At 39.9% G+C, this 12598-nt stretch overlaps 2 protein-coding genes and 1 non-coding gene across 3 annotated transcripts in view; 1 reads left to right on the top strand and 2 right to left on the bottom strand.

Moving 5' to 3' along the window:
• Nucleotides 1-5487, bottom strand: part of LOC146333134 (FERM domain-containing protein 5-like) — a 96131-nt gene extending 90644 nt beyond the window's left edge. Inside the window, exon 1 of the mRNA XM_084719894.1 lies at nucleotides 4797-5487. Coding sequence (XP_084576020.1) covers nucleotides 4797-4898 — 102 coding nt within the window. The 5' untranslated portion in view covers nucleotides 4899-5487. The remainder of the gene's footprint in view (nucleotides 1-4796) is intronic.
• Nucleotides 5488-7024: 1537 nt separating this feature from the next.
• trnah-gug (transfer RNA histidin (anticodon GUG)) lies at nucleotides 7025-7096 on the bottom strand. Its single transcript has one exon. It is a non-coding gene; the product is annotated as a tRNA-His (tRNA).
• Nucleotides 7097-7546: 450 nt separating this feature from the next.
• Nucleotides 7547-12573, top strand: cry5 (cryptochrome circadian regulator 5). Its single transcript, XM_084719888.1, has 11 exons — nucleotides 7547-7686; nucleotides 8427-8651; nucleotides 8890-9084; nucleotides 9225-9343; nucleotides 9465-9622; nucleotides 9749-9889; nucleotides 10137-10304; nucleotides 10463-10603; nucleotides 11407-11558; nucleotides 11745-11965; nucleotides 12074-12573. The coding sequence occupies exons 2-11, from the start codon at nucleotides 8437-8439 to the stop codon at nucleotides 12133-12135; spliced, it is 1572 nt and encodes a 523-aa protein (XP_084576014.1). The 5' UTR covers nucleotides 7547-7686; nucleotides 8427-8436; the 3' UTR covers nucleotides 12136-12573.
• The last annotated feature ends 25 nt before the right edge of the window (nucleotides 12574-12598 follow it).

The raw sequence follows: 12598 nt of genomic DNA, 5'->3' as shown, positions 1-12598 counted from the left end.
TGTTTTTCATTTATGAAGGTCAGATATACCATCATCCCAATATGATGTGTTTCCAGTGTAACAGCAGCAGTTCAAGGTGAAGGCTAATTGAGCTAAATGGAGAGTGTGACTGCCGTTGAGCCCCACGAGGGGTCTTTTTTCTGGGCCACATCTCCAAGGTGTGCAGGAGAGGACAGCAGCCATCCGCTCCCATTTCCTGTAAGCCAACAATGTTGTCATGCGCCAGTAAGGTCACTCTACTGTCCTTTATGCTGATGAAAAATTTTCACTTGTGCTTATTTAGCTTTACAAACCCTCTGTGTAAAACGTAATTAATATCGCTCCCTGAATGCCATGTTCACACATTCTAATGCCAGCAAATAAATGGTGATGTTGTTGTTGTAAACAATAGACGATTGATTAAGCCGATGATCCTTTTTATGTTTCCATTTAGACCAGTTGTGCTTCATGAAGAGTCCCACAGTGTGGAATAATGGCATATTTCATTATTTCCCATGGTGGAAATAATGAAACATACCAACAGAGAGCTAATCCCTCTCAATAGAAGCTCCGCTAGATATTAAGCATTCTGTCCCTGCTGTGTGTTTTCAGTTGCTAGAAGGGTGGGATCAGCATATCTTGACTGCTGAAAACTTTGAATCATGACTGGGTGAAGGAGCTGCTCAGAAGTGAAGGGGGAATAAGTACGGGTTGTACAAAAAACACTAGACACTGTGTTTTCCCCTAACCAGAGGGCAAAAATAGCATTTTGCTTGTAAAACATTAACATTAAAACAGAGAGATAACATTGGAAAGTTGGGCAAAAGTTCCATCCATGACAGAAAGAAATCTAAACTCAAAACTCACTGCCAAAACCATTTGATAGTGTTGGAGGAACAGTTAGGATTTTCTGAAGTGGGGCTGCACAGTAGATGCTGGTCAGCATGACCCCAGGTTGGAGATGCATGGAGCAATCCCGGTGTAGGCAGCTAAGCAATGTACTGTATGTGTCTTTTAGCCACTTAAAAAAAGGTCCACCTAAAAACAATGAATATCAGTTTTTGCTGATCGGTATTTTGCCATCAGACAGCCTTTCCTGTCAGGAAACCAAGCCAAATATCACTCTCTCCAAATCAACCAAACTCCATGGGTGAAATCAGTCATTTTACCTTGCAGATCATAGGATTGTCTGGTCTTCCGCTGTCTCAATCTGTTAGTTTGTTTGCGTTATTGTGTGACATTGGTGTTTTAAAACATTAGTTTGGATTCAACAAAGTCACACAATAACACAAACAAACTAACAGATCAAGGCAGCGGTAGTCCATCAACTACAAGGAATTTAGTTGGTTTGGAGAGAGCGATATTTGGCTTACATAATGGTGGTTTCTCATCAGAAAAAGATGTCTGACAGCAAGGAAAAGCCATGAAATTATTCTAAATACAGTGGACACTTAAAATCATATTGATTTTGTTTTGGTGAACCATCATTAAGTGGCTAAAATACCTTTTGTTGTTAACACTGTCCACATTGCTTAGTGCTGGCACTCCTCTCTGCTTAACCAACTGGGGGTGTTCTTTTTCTCTCAAAATGGAATTGATAAAAAGCTAAACTCAGGGCCTGAAAATCACTACCACAGCCATTTGACAGTGTTAAATTAAAAATATGATTAGATGAAATCTCATGAAAAACACCCATGTACTTCCCACATGTAGCCGATATTTATTATTCAATCACAGACAGGATGAGGACAAGCACGTAAAAGCCCTAAGACTGGCATAAAAATCAGCATTTCATCTGTCCCCCGAGCACTGCCACTTTAAGTTGTTAGACGCTGAAAGGCTTGCTTTGCCTTTGCCGTCAGATCTTAGAAAAGAACAGGTGGTGATGGTCTTTGTGTGCTGTCATCTCTAATTCAGCGGTGTTGGAATCCCTTTGAGTAACAAGCATCAAACGCCGCTCCAGCAACTCAAAGGACCAGGTTATATGATGCAGACTTCTCAATGATGCAGCCGCACTCAAGACGTCACAGGGACGCACACACACACACACATACACACACACACACTTGATTTACAAAGGAGGTAAATAGACGTTAATCAGTTGCTGCTTACTCCTCTGCTCTCTCTGACTTATAAACACACCGTCTGTTTACTGACTCTAGTCATGTCTCGCCTTCATCCATGTCAATAGAACAATTGATTTTTGAGACGACTCAAAGTGCGAGAAATAAAGAGAAATGCTTCAAACAAGTCTGCTAGTGACTCACTGAGTGACGGACTAATCCAATGTGTAGAATTAATCGATATCACCAGATTAAGTGGAAGACCTATCAGTAAACCTGTCACACCAGGAACAAAGGACACTGATGTACACCAAGTTACCAGAGAAATAAACACCTATCTTTTAAAAGGCAACAGAGCAGACTTGCAATAAATTCTACCTCAGTCCATTTTATACAACAGCACCACAAACTAGAGCCTCAGAAGTGACCATGAAGTGGAATCAATGCCACTGTATTAACAACAACAACTAAAAACCAATGATGGACTGAAATAATAGCTGAAACAAATGACTACAACCACAAAGTGAGAACAAGGGAGGTAATACTTAACAGACCACAGAAATGAGACCAAAAGCACTTAAACTACTTTTAAAGGTCCATTGTGTAGGGCTTTTATGATAACCACATCACCACAATACAGTGGTCATGTGATGCCTACCATCATCACTGCAAATTTTACTTTGAAAGGTCAATCTCATTTTATTCCATATTGACATCAGCGCAAGCTATTAATACATCTACGGATCAGCACTGACACACCTGACAAGTCAGGAACACAGCTTCTGATTAGTTGGCAAGTCAAAGACACACTCTGATTGGTCGACAGACTCAACCCAAAGAATCATAAGATTGCCAGTGGACAACTAACAACATGCTGAAATCAACATCTGTTTTCAAGGCAGAAAAGTGGATACATAACCTCAAAAGACATGTTGTATTTATCAGTATTTATATGATTCAGAATTAATTTTGCCAGGTCGCTAAAAAAACAACCCACTGCAGCTCAAGGCAGGGTTACAAAGCTTCTGAAAGGGATACAATTGCACCAGAGCCAACATTGTCAAGGTGCAAAGATAACCTTATGTCAGCCTTTCCTGTTCAGCTTACTTCCCCTGCCCTGTGTCCAATAGCTGGGGGATAACAGACTCTTCTTGGTTTTGAGAAGCTGCAGCTTTTATTAAGTGACACACTGCAACTTGTACTGTACATTTACTGCCAGACTGACAAACTACTGCTCACCTTTTCTTTTGCTCTGTTAGATGGACCGTCACTCTCAGTCTGCTGCTCACTCTCCTTTACTTGTGCACCTCACACACATTACATACTGACTTATTACTTAAAGGAACTACGCTTCTCTTATAACAGTATCTCTCAATAAAAGTCTAATAAAACTGGATTATTTGGGTAGTCACTTCCATCCTGTGGTAATATGTTGCTTTTTCACCATGGTTTTAAGATTTACGGTGATTTATTGGCAGAAATTGAATATTATATTAAAAAGTATGTTTTTATTAGAGTATAATTACCTAAAAACAAGTAGCGTTGTGTTTTTGTTACTTAAGAATGAGCCATTTATATCTACAAGGGATGCAGATCCTCTTCCATGGAGACTGCCATGCCACAGCCATGTTTCTACAGTAGTGCCAAACAGACAAACCAAAAACTGGATCTAGATATGGCCATTTGTGTTTTGTGCAAGTTTCACGTTTTCTAGAGCAGGTTCTCCCGTACGCTTGGACACAGTGAGACGATGTGTTCACTGCTAGATGCCACTAAGTTCTACACACTGGTCCCTTAAAGTTAAAAATCACTAACATTCAGCTTTGATAAATGGATAATAAAGTAGGAGCTAAAGTTGTTATTTAGCACTACTTCAGCTGTCTTTACTGATAAAAGAAGTGTATGAAGTTTCTACCAAGTTGATAAGAAACAAGACAGAGATAAAGGAAACACTACATTACGATTCAAATGTTTTTAATGATTTCCAGCACCTACAAAACACTGAAAACTGAAGATGAGAGTTTTTATCACAGATGATGCATTCCATTAAAACAGAGGGTCCAACAACATACCAAGGTGATACTCCATAATCAAATCCAGGGTCAGTTTGAAGGGCAAATTGACAACTGAGGGTATGACCCCTGCTTTGTTGAGACAAATGAGGATGTGTCCAGACTCTATTTAGACTAATTAGAATCTAAACAACCTTAAACCTCTCCTGGTTGCAGACCAAAACCCTCTTTGTGCCTCTGGCCTGTCTCATGTAGCCAGAGGAGCCATAAATCCTCTCTGAGCCTCCACTGAAATCGTTCAAGATCAGATTATCCAGATTTGTTTCATAATGCATTCAAATCAATTCATGCATGAAGCTGCTGAAATGAAAACAGCGTATAAGGAGAAATCATTTTGTTATTTTCCACCTTCTGTTGGAAATTCAAAACAGTACTGATTAATAATCCTTGAATTTGCTACGCAATGCACACCACATGATGTCATGATGTCCACACAGGTAACGTCTGCAGCCCACTGATGACAGACAGACGTCTGGCCATAGAGCAGCATTCAAACATTTTGATGAAACTGAATGACACCTCCTTTAATCAGATCCTTTCTGTGAGCAGCAGACTGACATAGAGAAAAGTAAATGTGCTGGGTGGAAAGTCATTTCACCTGATCCCCACCCCGTTACGTGCCAATATCACGTCCTCCACAACAAGGTGATTTGAGGAAGAGCAAATGTTGGTCCCCACTGACCTGAATCGTGCAGGTGTACTCCGAGTCGTCCAGCAGCCTCACAGTGCAGTTGCATTCCCTGTCCAGACTCCTGATGCTGCTGCTCATCAGTCGGCTCAGCATCTTCTCGATCGTCTGTGTACGGGACCGAGGAGAAGGGCGCACAGCACATACATACAAGTTTGATCACGTTAACGACGTCCCTGTTCTGTGGTCCAACACCTGGTCAGGGGCAGCGACTGAGCGGAGCGGCGGCGGTGGTGCATCGTTTTCATCTGACTGGCAGAGGAACCACACGGCGCGTTTCTTCCTTCAGTCAGTGAGGATGAGTGGAAACAGTGCTACTGCTGCTGCTGCTGCTGCTGTTTCTGCTGCTTCTGCTCTCTCTCTGGTCCGGTTAGACTAGTGTCACCCCTCACCACACCTTCTCCCCCCAGCCCAGTCTCCTCGCCGTTGCCATGCCGCTGTAAATGCTGCTGGGCGGGCTGAAGGAAGCTGAATGGCGAGTCTGTCAGCCAACGGAGCAATGAGTGAGATGCTGCCTTCACTGAGTGAACGACTGGAGACAAAATTCCGATAGGCTGATGCTGGTCGTGACTACAGCCACATGGTTCGGAATAATAACATAGCTCGGGGGATGGGGGGGTAGTCAAACAATGGACAGGTGCTTTCTACTGCAGTAGAAGTTGATGAATGAAATAGACTTTTATACCATTTATACAATTTACCATACCACACATATGCTTCGTAAACACAGTAAAATCAAAATACAAATAAGACTTACTTTTAACTGATTCATACAAAATCAGTGTCATATGAATCACTATAATAATCAAGTATATCACCTTAATATTCTTAAAAACATGTCTGGCGCTCAATGACACATTTAAAGGTCTCAACTCTTTGTTTAAGCGCGATATTTCCGACAGAACGTGAATGCAGCAACACATTTTTTTATTCTAAACACTTTTTCCTTTACAGGTTGGGTCTCCTGTCTTTTTCCGGTATAACATGGAGGCTATACAACAAAGTGAAACATTGTTTCCATCTGATTCATTAATAGGACTGGGTGTTACAATCCCTGAAGATTCAGTACTACATAAGACTGAGTGGGGTTGTTCTTAGAGGTGACCACTAACTAAGCCACTAGTACCACACATCATTGGTTGTGGTCTTCGACGTCACTGGATGTTTCGGCCTTTTATCATAAGACGTTAGACATATTATATTCAGTTATGCCACATGTAGTCAGAGTCGGTTTAACAGAAGAGGTAATTTGGGCCTAAGTTGTAGGCCACTTTTTCTAAATGCAATGAAGAAAATAAATGAATTTCAAATATCAGCAACAACAGCAGCAATAATATGATAATAATAATAATGTAAGTAATAATAATGTAGAGTGTTGCAAGTACTCTGGAAGCAGAAATCATATGATATAATTTTTTTGTCTTTTGTCACTTCTTTGTTTCTAACACCAGTCATTCACATTCACGAATTTAGACTGGGGAGAAAGATGCATTAATTGCACTATCTTGCAACCATTTAGGATTAAATATCTTGTTACGGTTACATGCAACCAAACGCCCTCTGTATAGCCCATCTTGATTGTTTCTGGGAGCTGCTGTGCTAATAAAAACCCTTAAAGGTCCAAACTGACTACTGCAGAGATGGTCTCTCTGGTAAGTTTGAGCCAACTTGTTAACTGTATAGTCTCCCGGTTTCTTCGACTTTGTCTCCCTCTAGTGGTCATGTGGTGGTAAGGACAAAGAAATGGGGGAAACGTCCGTGTAAAATGTAATCGAATTTTCTTTTGTGTTTTTTGAATGGAATGACATCATGAAGAATTACCTGTTGCTACCAACTGTGTCGTTGTGAACCGTCATAAAATTAGTCTTTGAATGTTAAAAAGTTCCTCATTAAATAATGAGAAGGATATTGTCTTTAACCAGTATGCCATAAGATACAAGTTAGAATCTACTTCCATCAATTTCCTGTTTTGATAAATTTTCATTTTACAATACAGAGTTGTGGCCTTTAACGGGATTACGTTGCAGTTCTCTTTTTGTTTCTCACAAAAAACAGTGTATACAAAAAGTATAGAGTAGATTGGGTGAACGAATATTAAGTCATAAAAATAAAGTAAAACTGCTTACCTTAAGAATAACCGGGTTTGTGCCATTATTTCAGCACCGCAAAACAATTGCGTAAGTGTAAAAGGACAACTCATCTGCCGTGACATTGTTCCACAATGCCGTGACCCGGATTCGAACCGGGGTTGCTGCGGCCACAACGCAGAGTACTAACCACTATACGATCACGGCGAGCTACGATGAGCTGATGGCTTCTACTGTGTCAAAACACGGGGTGATTAACAGAATACGGTCTCAGTGTGTCCCTCACATTAAGAATTACTGGTCTGCAGGGGGAATACTCCCCTTGTACTGTGTGTTGTTCCGGACTCATGGAAAGTAAACCTGGACGGCAAACAGCGTGAAGATTTACATTCAATAATTTGTCCAGTTTTACATTTAACTTGCAGCTGGGTAAACTCTCTAATATCCCCGAGGGTCTTCTGACAGGACAGCGGAGACAGGGTGAAATAATATCTCAGACGACAGCTATCATTAACATTAAAGTTAGTGTGATAATGTTAAACAGCGCTGGTTTTAATCATTAAAAAATTTACTATTGTTTACACTACAGTGCCATCTGGTGTACAAACTGATAAACTGCAGGTTTTAAATGTGGGGATTCACCCAGCTCTCCTCTGATTGGCCGAGCTTGCTGCATACGTAACAAAGCGTCCGGTTTTGTAACACGTTCAACGTGTGATTACCAAACACGAGTTTTATTTTACTACGGCAGCTTACGAAACAAGCGGACTTGTGACTGTAGATAAAGGAAAACTAAGGTAAAGTTATGCCTCGCAACTTTGTATATTTTTGATTCAATTAAAGCATGTAATTCATTGACGCAGAAACATGTTATTATATCGTTGGTTCGCTGTATTGGATCCGTGTGTGTGACAAACACATTGTTTCTGCAGCTGTGTAGGTTTATATTTTTTACTTCAAACTTTAAAACGCATCTATGTCAAGCACTTCTGTAAAATGTGGTGACGTTTTGTTACATTTAAGCTCATATTGTTACATTTGCCACTGTTTGGACTTGCAGACAATACTTGTGCAAGAATGAAAATGTACTACCTGCAATGTTTGTTTACCTGTGCTCATGTAGTAGGCCTGGGCAATATATATAAAGCTACGTCGTGTAAAGGCATAAGAGTTGTAAAAGCTGCATTACAGTAAAGTGTTTTAATCTTCTGAACCGATCACTCCAGTTTATCTAATATCTTTACCCACTTAGTCATTACATATACATATATATGTGTGTATATATGTATAGTGATATTGATGTATTTGGTCAAAAATAATTGTGATATTTGATTTTGTCTATATCACCCAGTCCTATTGTACTCTATATTTCACAGTTCACACTGTGTGTATATCGGGAGATATATTGTATATTGCAGAATAGCCTAGACATGTCAACATATTATTTAGAAGCCACATTGCTCAGCTCTACCATATACTAACTTAGTGGGTTTAAGATAAGCCCTAAAAACGTCTGTGTTTGTTTTGGTGTTCACAGATTATTCAGCATGGCTCACACCTGTATTCACTGGTTCCGCAAGGGACTGCGGCTGCATGACAACCCAGCACTAATGGCTGCACTGAGGGACTGTAAGGAGCTCTACCCAGTGTTCATCTTGGACCCTTACCTTCACAACAACACCTGTGTGGGTGTCAACCGCTGGAGGTTCCTCATCGGAGCCCTCAAAGACCTGGACTGCAACCTCAGGAAGCTAAACTCCAGGTAGAGACACAAGGATGACAGTCATTAATATTGGATATTAAAGGCCCAATGTGTGAGATTCAGGCAGATCTATATCCTATATATACCACAAAAATCCTACACAATTTAAGAAAGTAAAAATGGCTAAAAAATAAATAAAACAATCATGATTGCTGTTAGAAGGCGTACAATTACAAGATTTAATTCAGACTGGTTGCACTGTTGTGATCATACACATTGTCATAATGTCATTTTTCAGGTTGTTTGTTGTAAGAGGGAAGCCAGAGGACGTGTTCCCCAAGCTGTTCCACAAGTGGAAAGTAACAAAGCTGACCTACGAGTACGACACAGAGCCCTACAGTCTGGAACGGGACAAAACAGTGACAGCGCTGGCCAATGAACACGGAGTCGAAGTCATCTACAAAATCTCACACACTCTTTATGATATAGACAGGTATTAGTGTACGCATATCGGGGCATTCACACAATTTTTGTTTCTTTACAGTATATCTTCCTAAACAGTTGTTACTAATGCAATATTTTATTTAATTTTTTTAAGACTGATGCACTTTTCTATCTGTCATGTCTTCGCAGGATACTTGAGGAAAACAATGGGAAGCCTCCCCTCACTTATAACCGTATGCAGGCAATAGTGAAGAGTCTTGGTGCCCCTAAGAAACCCATCCCTGCTCCCACCACGGAAGATATGAAAGGTACTACAAACAACATTGGACAGTGCTGGTGTATTCATAAAGTCTTCATGGGAATAAACACTAGGACTAGTTTGTTTAAATGTTTAAGTGTCAAATTTAAATATATCTCTTCTGTCAAAAGGTGTGAAGACCCCATGTTCAGAAAACCATGACAAGAAATATGGGATCCCGACACTGGAGGAGCTCGGCCAGGACACTGCAGCGCTCGTGGAGGAGGAGAAGTTCCCAGGAGGAGAACAGGAGGCTCTGAGGAGACTGGATGAACATATGAAAAGAACGGTATTTCAGCTTCAAACACATAGACATCTGATTATTTTAAACGTCTTCTAATCATGGTGTTATGAGAGAAATGCATGAATATATGCTAAGTCAAGTTTACATGTTTCATCTGTTTTCTTACTTCAGGGATGGGTGTGTAGCTTTGAGAAGCCACAGACGTCTCCGAACTCTCTGAGCCCCAGCACCACTGTTCTCAGTCCATATGTCACTTTTGGCTGCCTGTCTGCTCGCACCTTCTGGTGGAGGCTGACAGACGTCTATCAGGGGGTAAGTCATACGGTACAGTTTTCGTAGGTAGCGTGCTTCACTATAAACAAGGCTGCAGAACTGATGGTATTTTAGCTTAATTTTCCTTAATGTATAATGCAAAAAATTAACTCTATGTTGCTTTAAGCTATAGAAACAACAGAAAATATGTTAGAATACATTTAGCTATTAATGCATGGTCCTAACTTTGAGATCCTGTTAAACCTTGACTTAAGTTGTGACTATTGTGTAATTCTGGTATTTGCAGAAGAAGCACTCAGATCCTCCAGTATCTCTGCATGGTCAGCTTCTGTGGAGAGAATTCTTCTACACAGCTAGTGTGGGGATCCCTAACTTTAACAAGATGGAGGGCAACTGTGTTTGTACCCAGGTTGATTGGGATACAAACCCTGAATATCTGGCTGCATGGAGAGAGGTACTGAGTCCTTTAACCTTATTTTAAAATGTAATCAAGGAAAAGAAGATAAATTATGCTGTTGGAGGAAGAGTTTTCATGATAATTCAGCAACGTCACTGTTAATTAGACATGATCTAATTTCCTGTATTATAAATATTTCCTGTATTTTTCTTAAGGCTCGGACTGGTTTTCCCTTCATCGATGCCATCATGACTCAGCTGAGGCAGGAGGGCTGGATCCACCACCTGGCCAGACATGCTGTTGCTTGTTTTCTCACCAGGGGAGACCTGTGGATCAGCTGGGAAGAAGGACAGAAGGTGTGTAAACTGATACTGTGGACATTTAGCGTGATGGTGTCTTTATGAAAGAACGAGAACAAAACACATCCAGGCCCACTTCGTGTGTCTGCAGGGGCAGTTTGCTGTACAGTGTACACAGCTATAAAATAACACCTCATTGTGTTCGAGTCTGGATGAAATGGCTTTGGAATGGATTTTTCAAATCAGAACGATAAATTAAACTAACCTTACCAGAAAAATGGTCATGATCGTTTGACTCCCTGCTGAGGACTTGATGCCGAAATGTGTCAGAGTTTGTTTGTTTTTAGGTCGTACATGACCATGCTGTGACAATAAGGCCATTTTGATTTTTTTTTACAAGAGAATGTTTTGGAGTTACCTTTATCTTTATCAGACAAACTTAGTTTCATACATATCCAAACATTTTTGGAGAACCTATTCAGACCTTTAAAAAGTATCTTAAGATTTGATAAATGGCTATTTAGCAGTGAAACATACTGCAAAACATTGTTAAATGATTAACAATTGGACCCATCAATTGTTGTTTAAATAAAGTTGTTTATCATCAGAATGTTCATTATAACTACAGGATTTTATCTTTTTGTAGCCTATTATAAAGACAGTTTATAGGTCTCTAGCAGCCCCACTGCATGTGAAAAAAGTTGATGCAGTCTTTCATTGTTCCAGTGGGAGGTGCACAAAGTTTGATAAAATGATCTCTCTGTTTGTTGAACTGACTATCATGAGTCTGATAGTGTTATAGGAATGTCATCTTAAATTGGTAAAATAGTATTCTGACAATTTGTTCACTGCTCCTGAAGGTGTTTGAGGAACTTCTGTTGGATGGAGACTGGGCTCTGAATGCTGGAAACTGGCAGTGGCTTTCAGCGAGTGCCTTCTTCCACCAGTTCTTCAGAGTTTACTCTCCAGTTGCATTTGGCAAGAAGACAGACAAAAATGGAGACTATATCAAGTAAGAACATTACCTGGACAAAATTCTGAATATATATCTTAAAGTATTCATATATATCTATGTACACACACACACACACACACACACACACACACACATACATATATATGTATATGTGTGTGTGTGTGTGTGTGTGTGTGTGTGTGTGTGAGTGAAATAATAATTTCCTCTACTCTACTGTTTTAGAAAGTACCTTCCTCTTCTAAAGAAGTTTCCAGCTCAGTATATCTACGAGCCTTGGAAAGCTCCACGCAGTATCCAGCAGGCAGCAGGATGCATTGTGGGTAAAGACTACCCTCATCCTATCGTACAGCATGAAGTGATCAGCAAGAAGAACATCCAGAGGATGAAGTTAGCTTATGCTAAGAGGTCCGCAGACACTGCAGAATCACCCAGCAAAAAGCGCGGTACTGCAAAACACAAATACTTTTATAATAGGTTTATCTCCTTTGATGTTATTCAAGTTTACAGACAATCCTAATCTGTCAGTATTTCTTTTTCTGTTTTTCTCCTAGGTGAAAAACGTAAAGGAACATCTGTTATCGACTTGCTGAACAAGAAACAGAAAAATAAGTAATGTTTGTGTACAGTGGACTGGGATTCATCCCCTTTAGATATTTTATTCATCCACTTGGTGAAACTAAGGAAGACAAAAATGTTTCATCTGTGTCTTGCCTTAATTATGTGTGCAGGTCTACTTTATCTTCCTCTTTATTGGTAAATATTTATTATTTCCAGTACTGCCTTTATTTTTACTTTTTATACTGTATCTATTCTATGTACTGTACATCAGGTTACTTAAAGAATGCTTCTTGCATGGAGATAGAGTTAAAAATTATGAAGCTTTGTATTTAGTTTGTATTGAGACTGTTGTTGTCGGCCTTTTTATTGTTTTTATGCTGCTGAAATGACAAAGTGCCTAACCGTTACTAGAAGGTTCATGTTTATTTTTTACTCTGTACATTGTATGACTCAGGTGTTTGTATTCAACTCAATTAAAATTCATATGACATAGTGTGTGTTCCAGATATTTACAAGTG

This window comes from Lutjanus erythropterus, chromosome 1, assembly GCF_056507025.1.
Source record: "Lutjanus erythropterus isolate fLutEry1 chromosome 1, fLutEry1.hap2, whole genome shotgun sequence".
Classification (NCBI taxonomy): Eukaryota; Metazoa; Chordata; class Actinopteri; order Lutjaniformes; family Lutjanidae; genus Lutjanus; species Lutjanus erythropterus.
The sequence above is the reverse complement of the archived record's forward strand: the minus strand, read 5'-3'. Positions and strand labels throughout refer to the sequence as shown.

What these genes read in the sequence shown, in the direction of transcription:
- cry5 (XM_084719888.1), top strand. Translation starts at nt 8,437, where the DNA reads ATGGCTCACACCTGTATTCACTGGTTCCGCAAGGGACTGCGGCTGCAT. An exon ending in ACTCTTTATGATATAGACAG is followed by an intron (nt 9,085 to 9,224) that starts GTATTAGTGTAC and finishes ATGTCTTCGCAG; the next exon opens with GATACTTGAGGAAAACAATG. An exon ending in AAAAATGGAGACTATATCAA is followed by an intron (nt 11,559 to 11,744) that starts GTAAGAACATTA and finishes CTACTGTTTTAG; the next exon opens with AAAGTACCTTCCTCTTCTAA.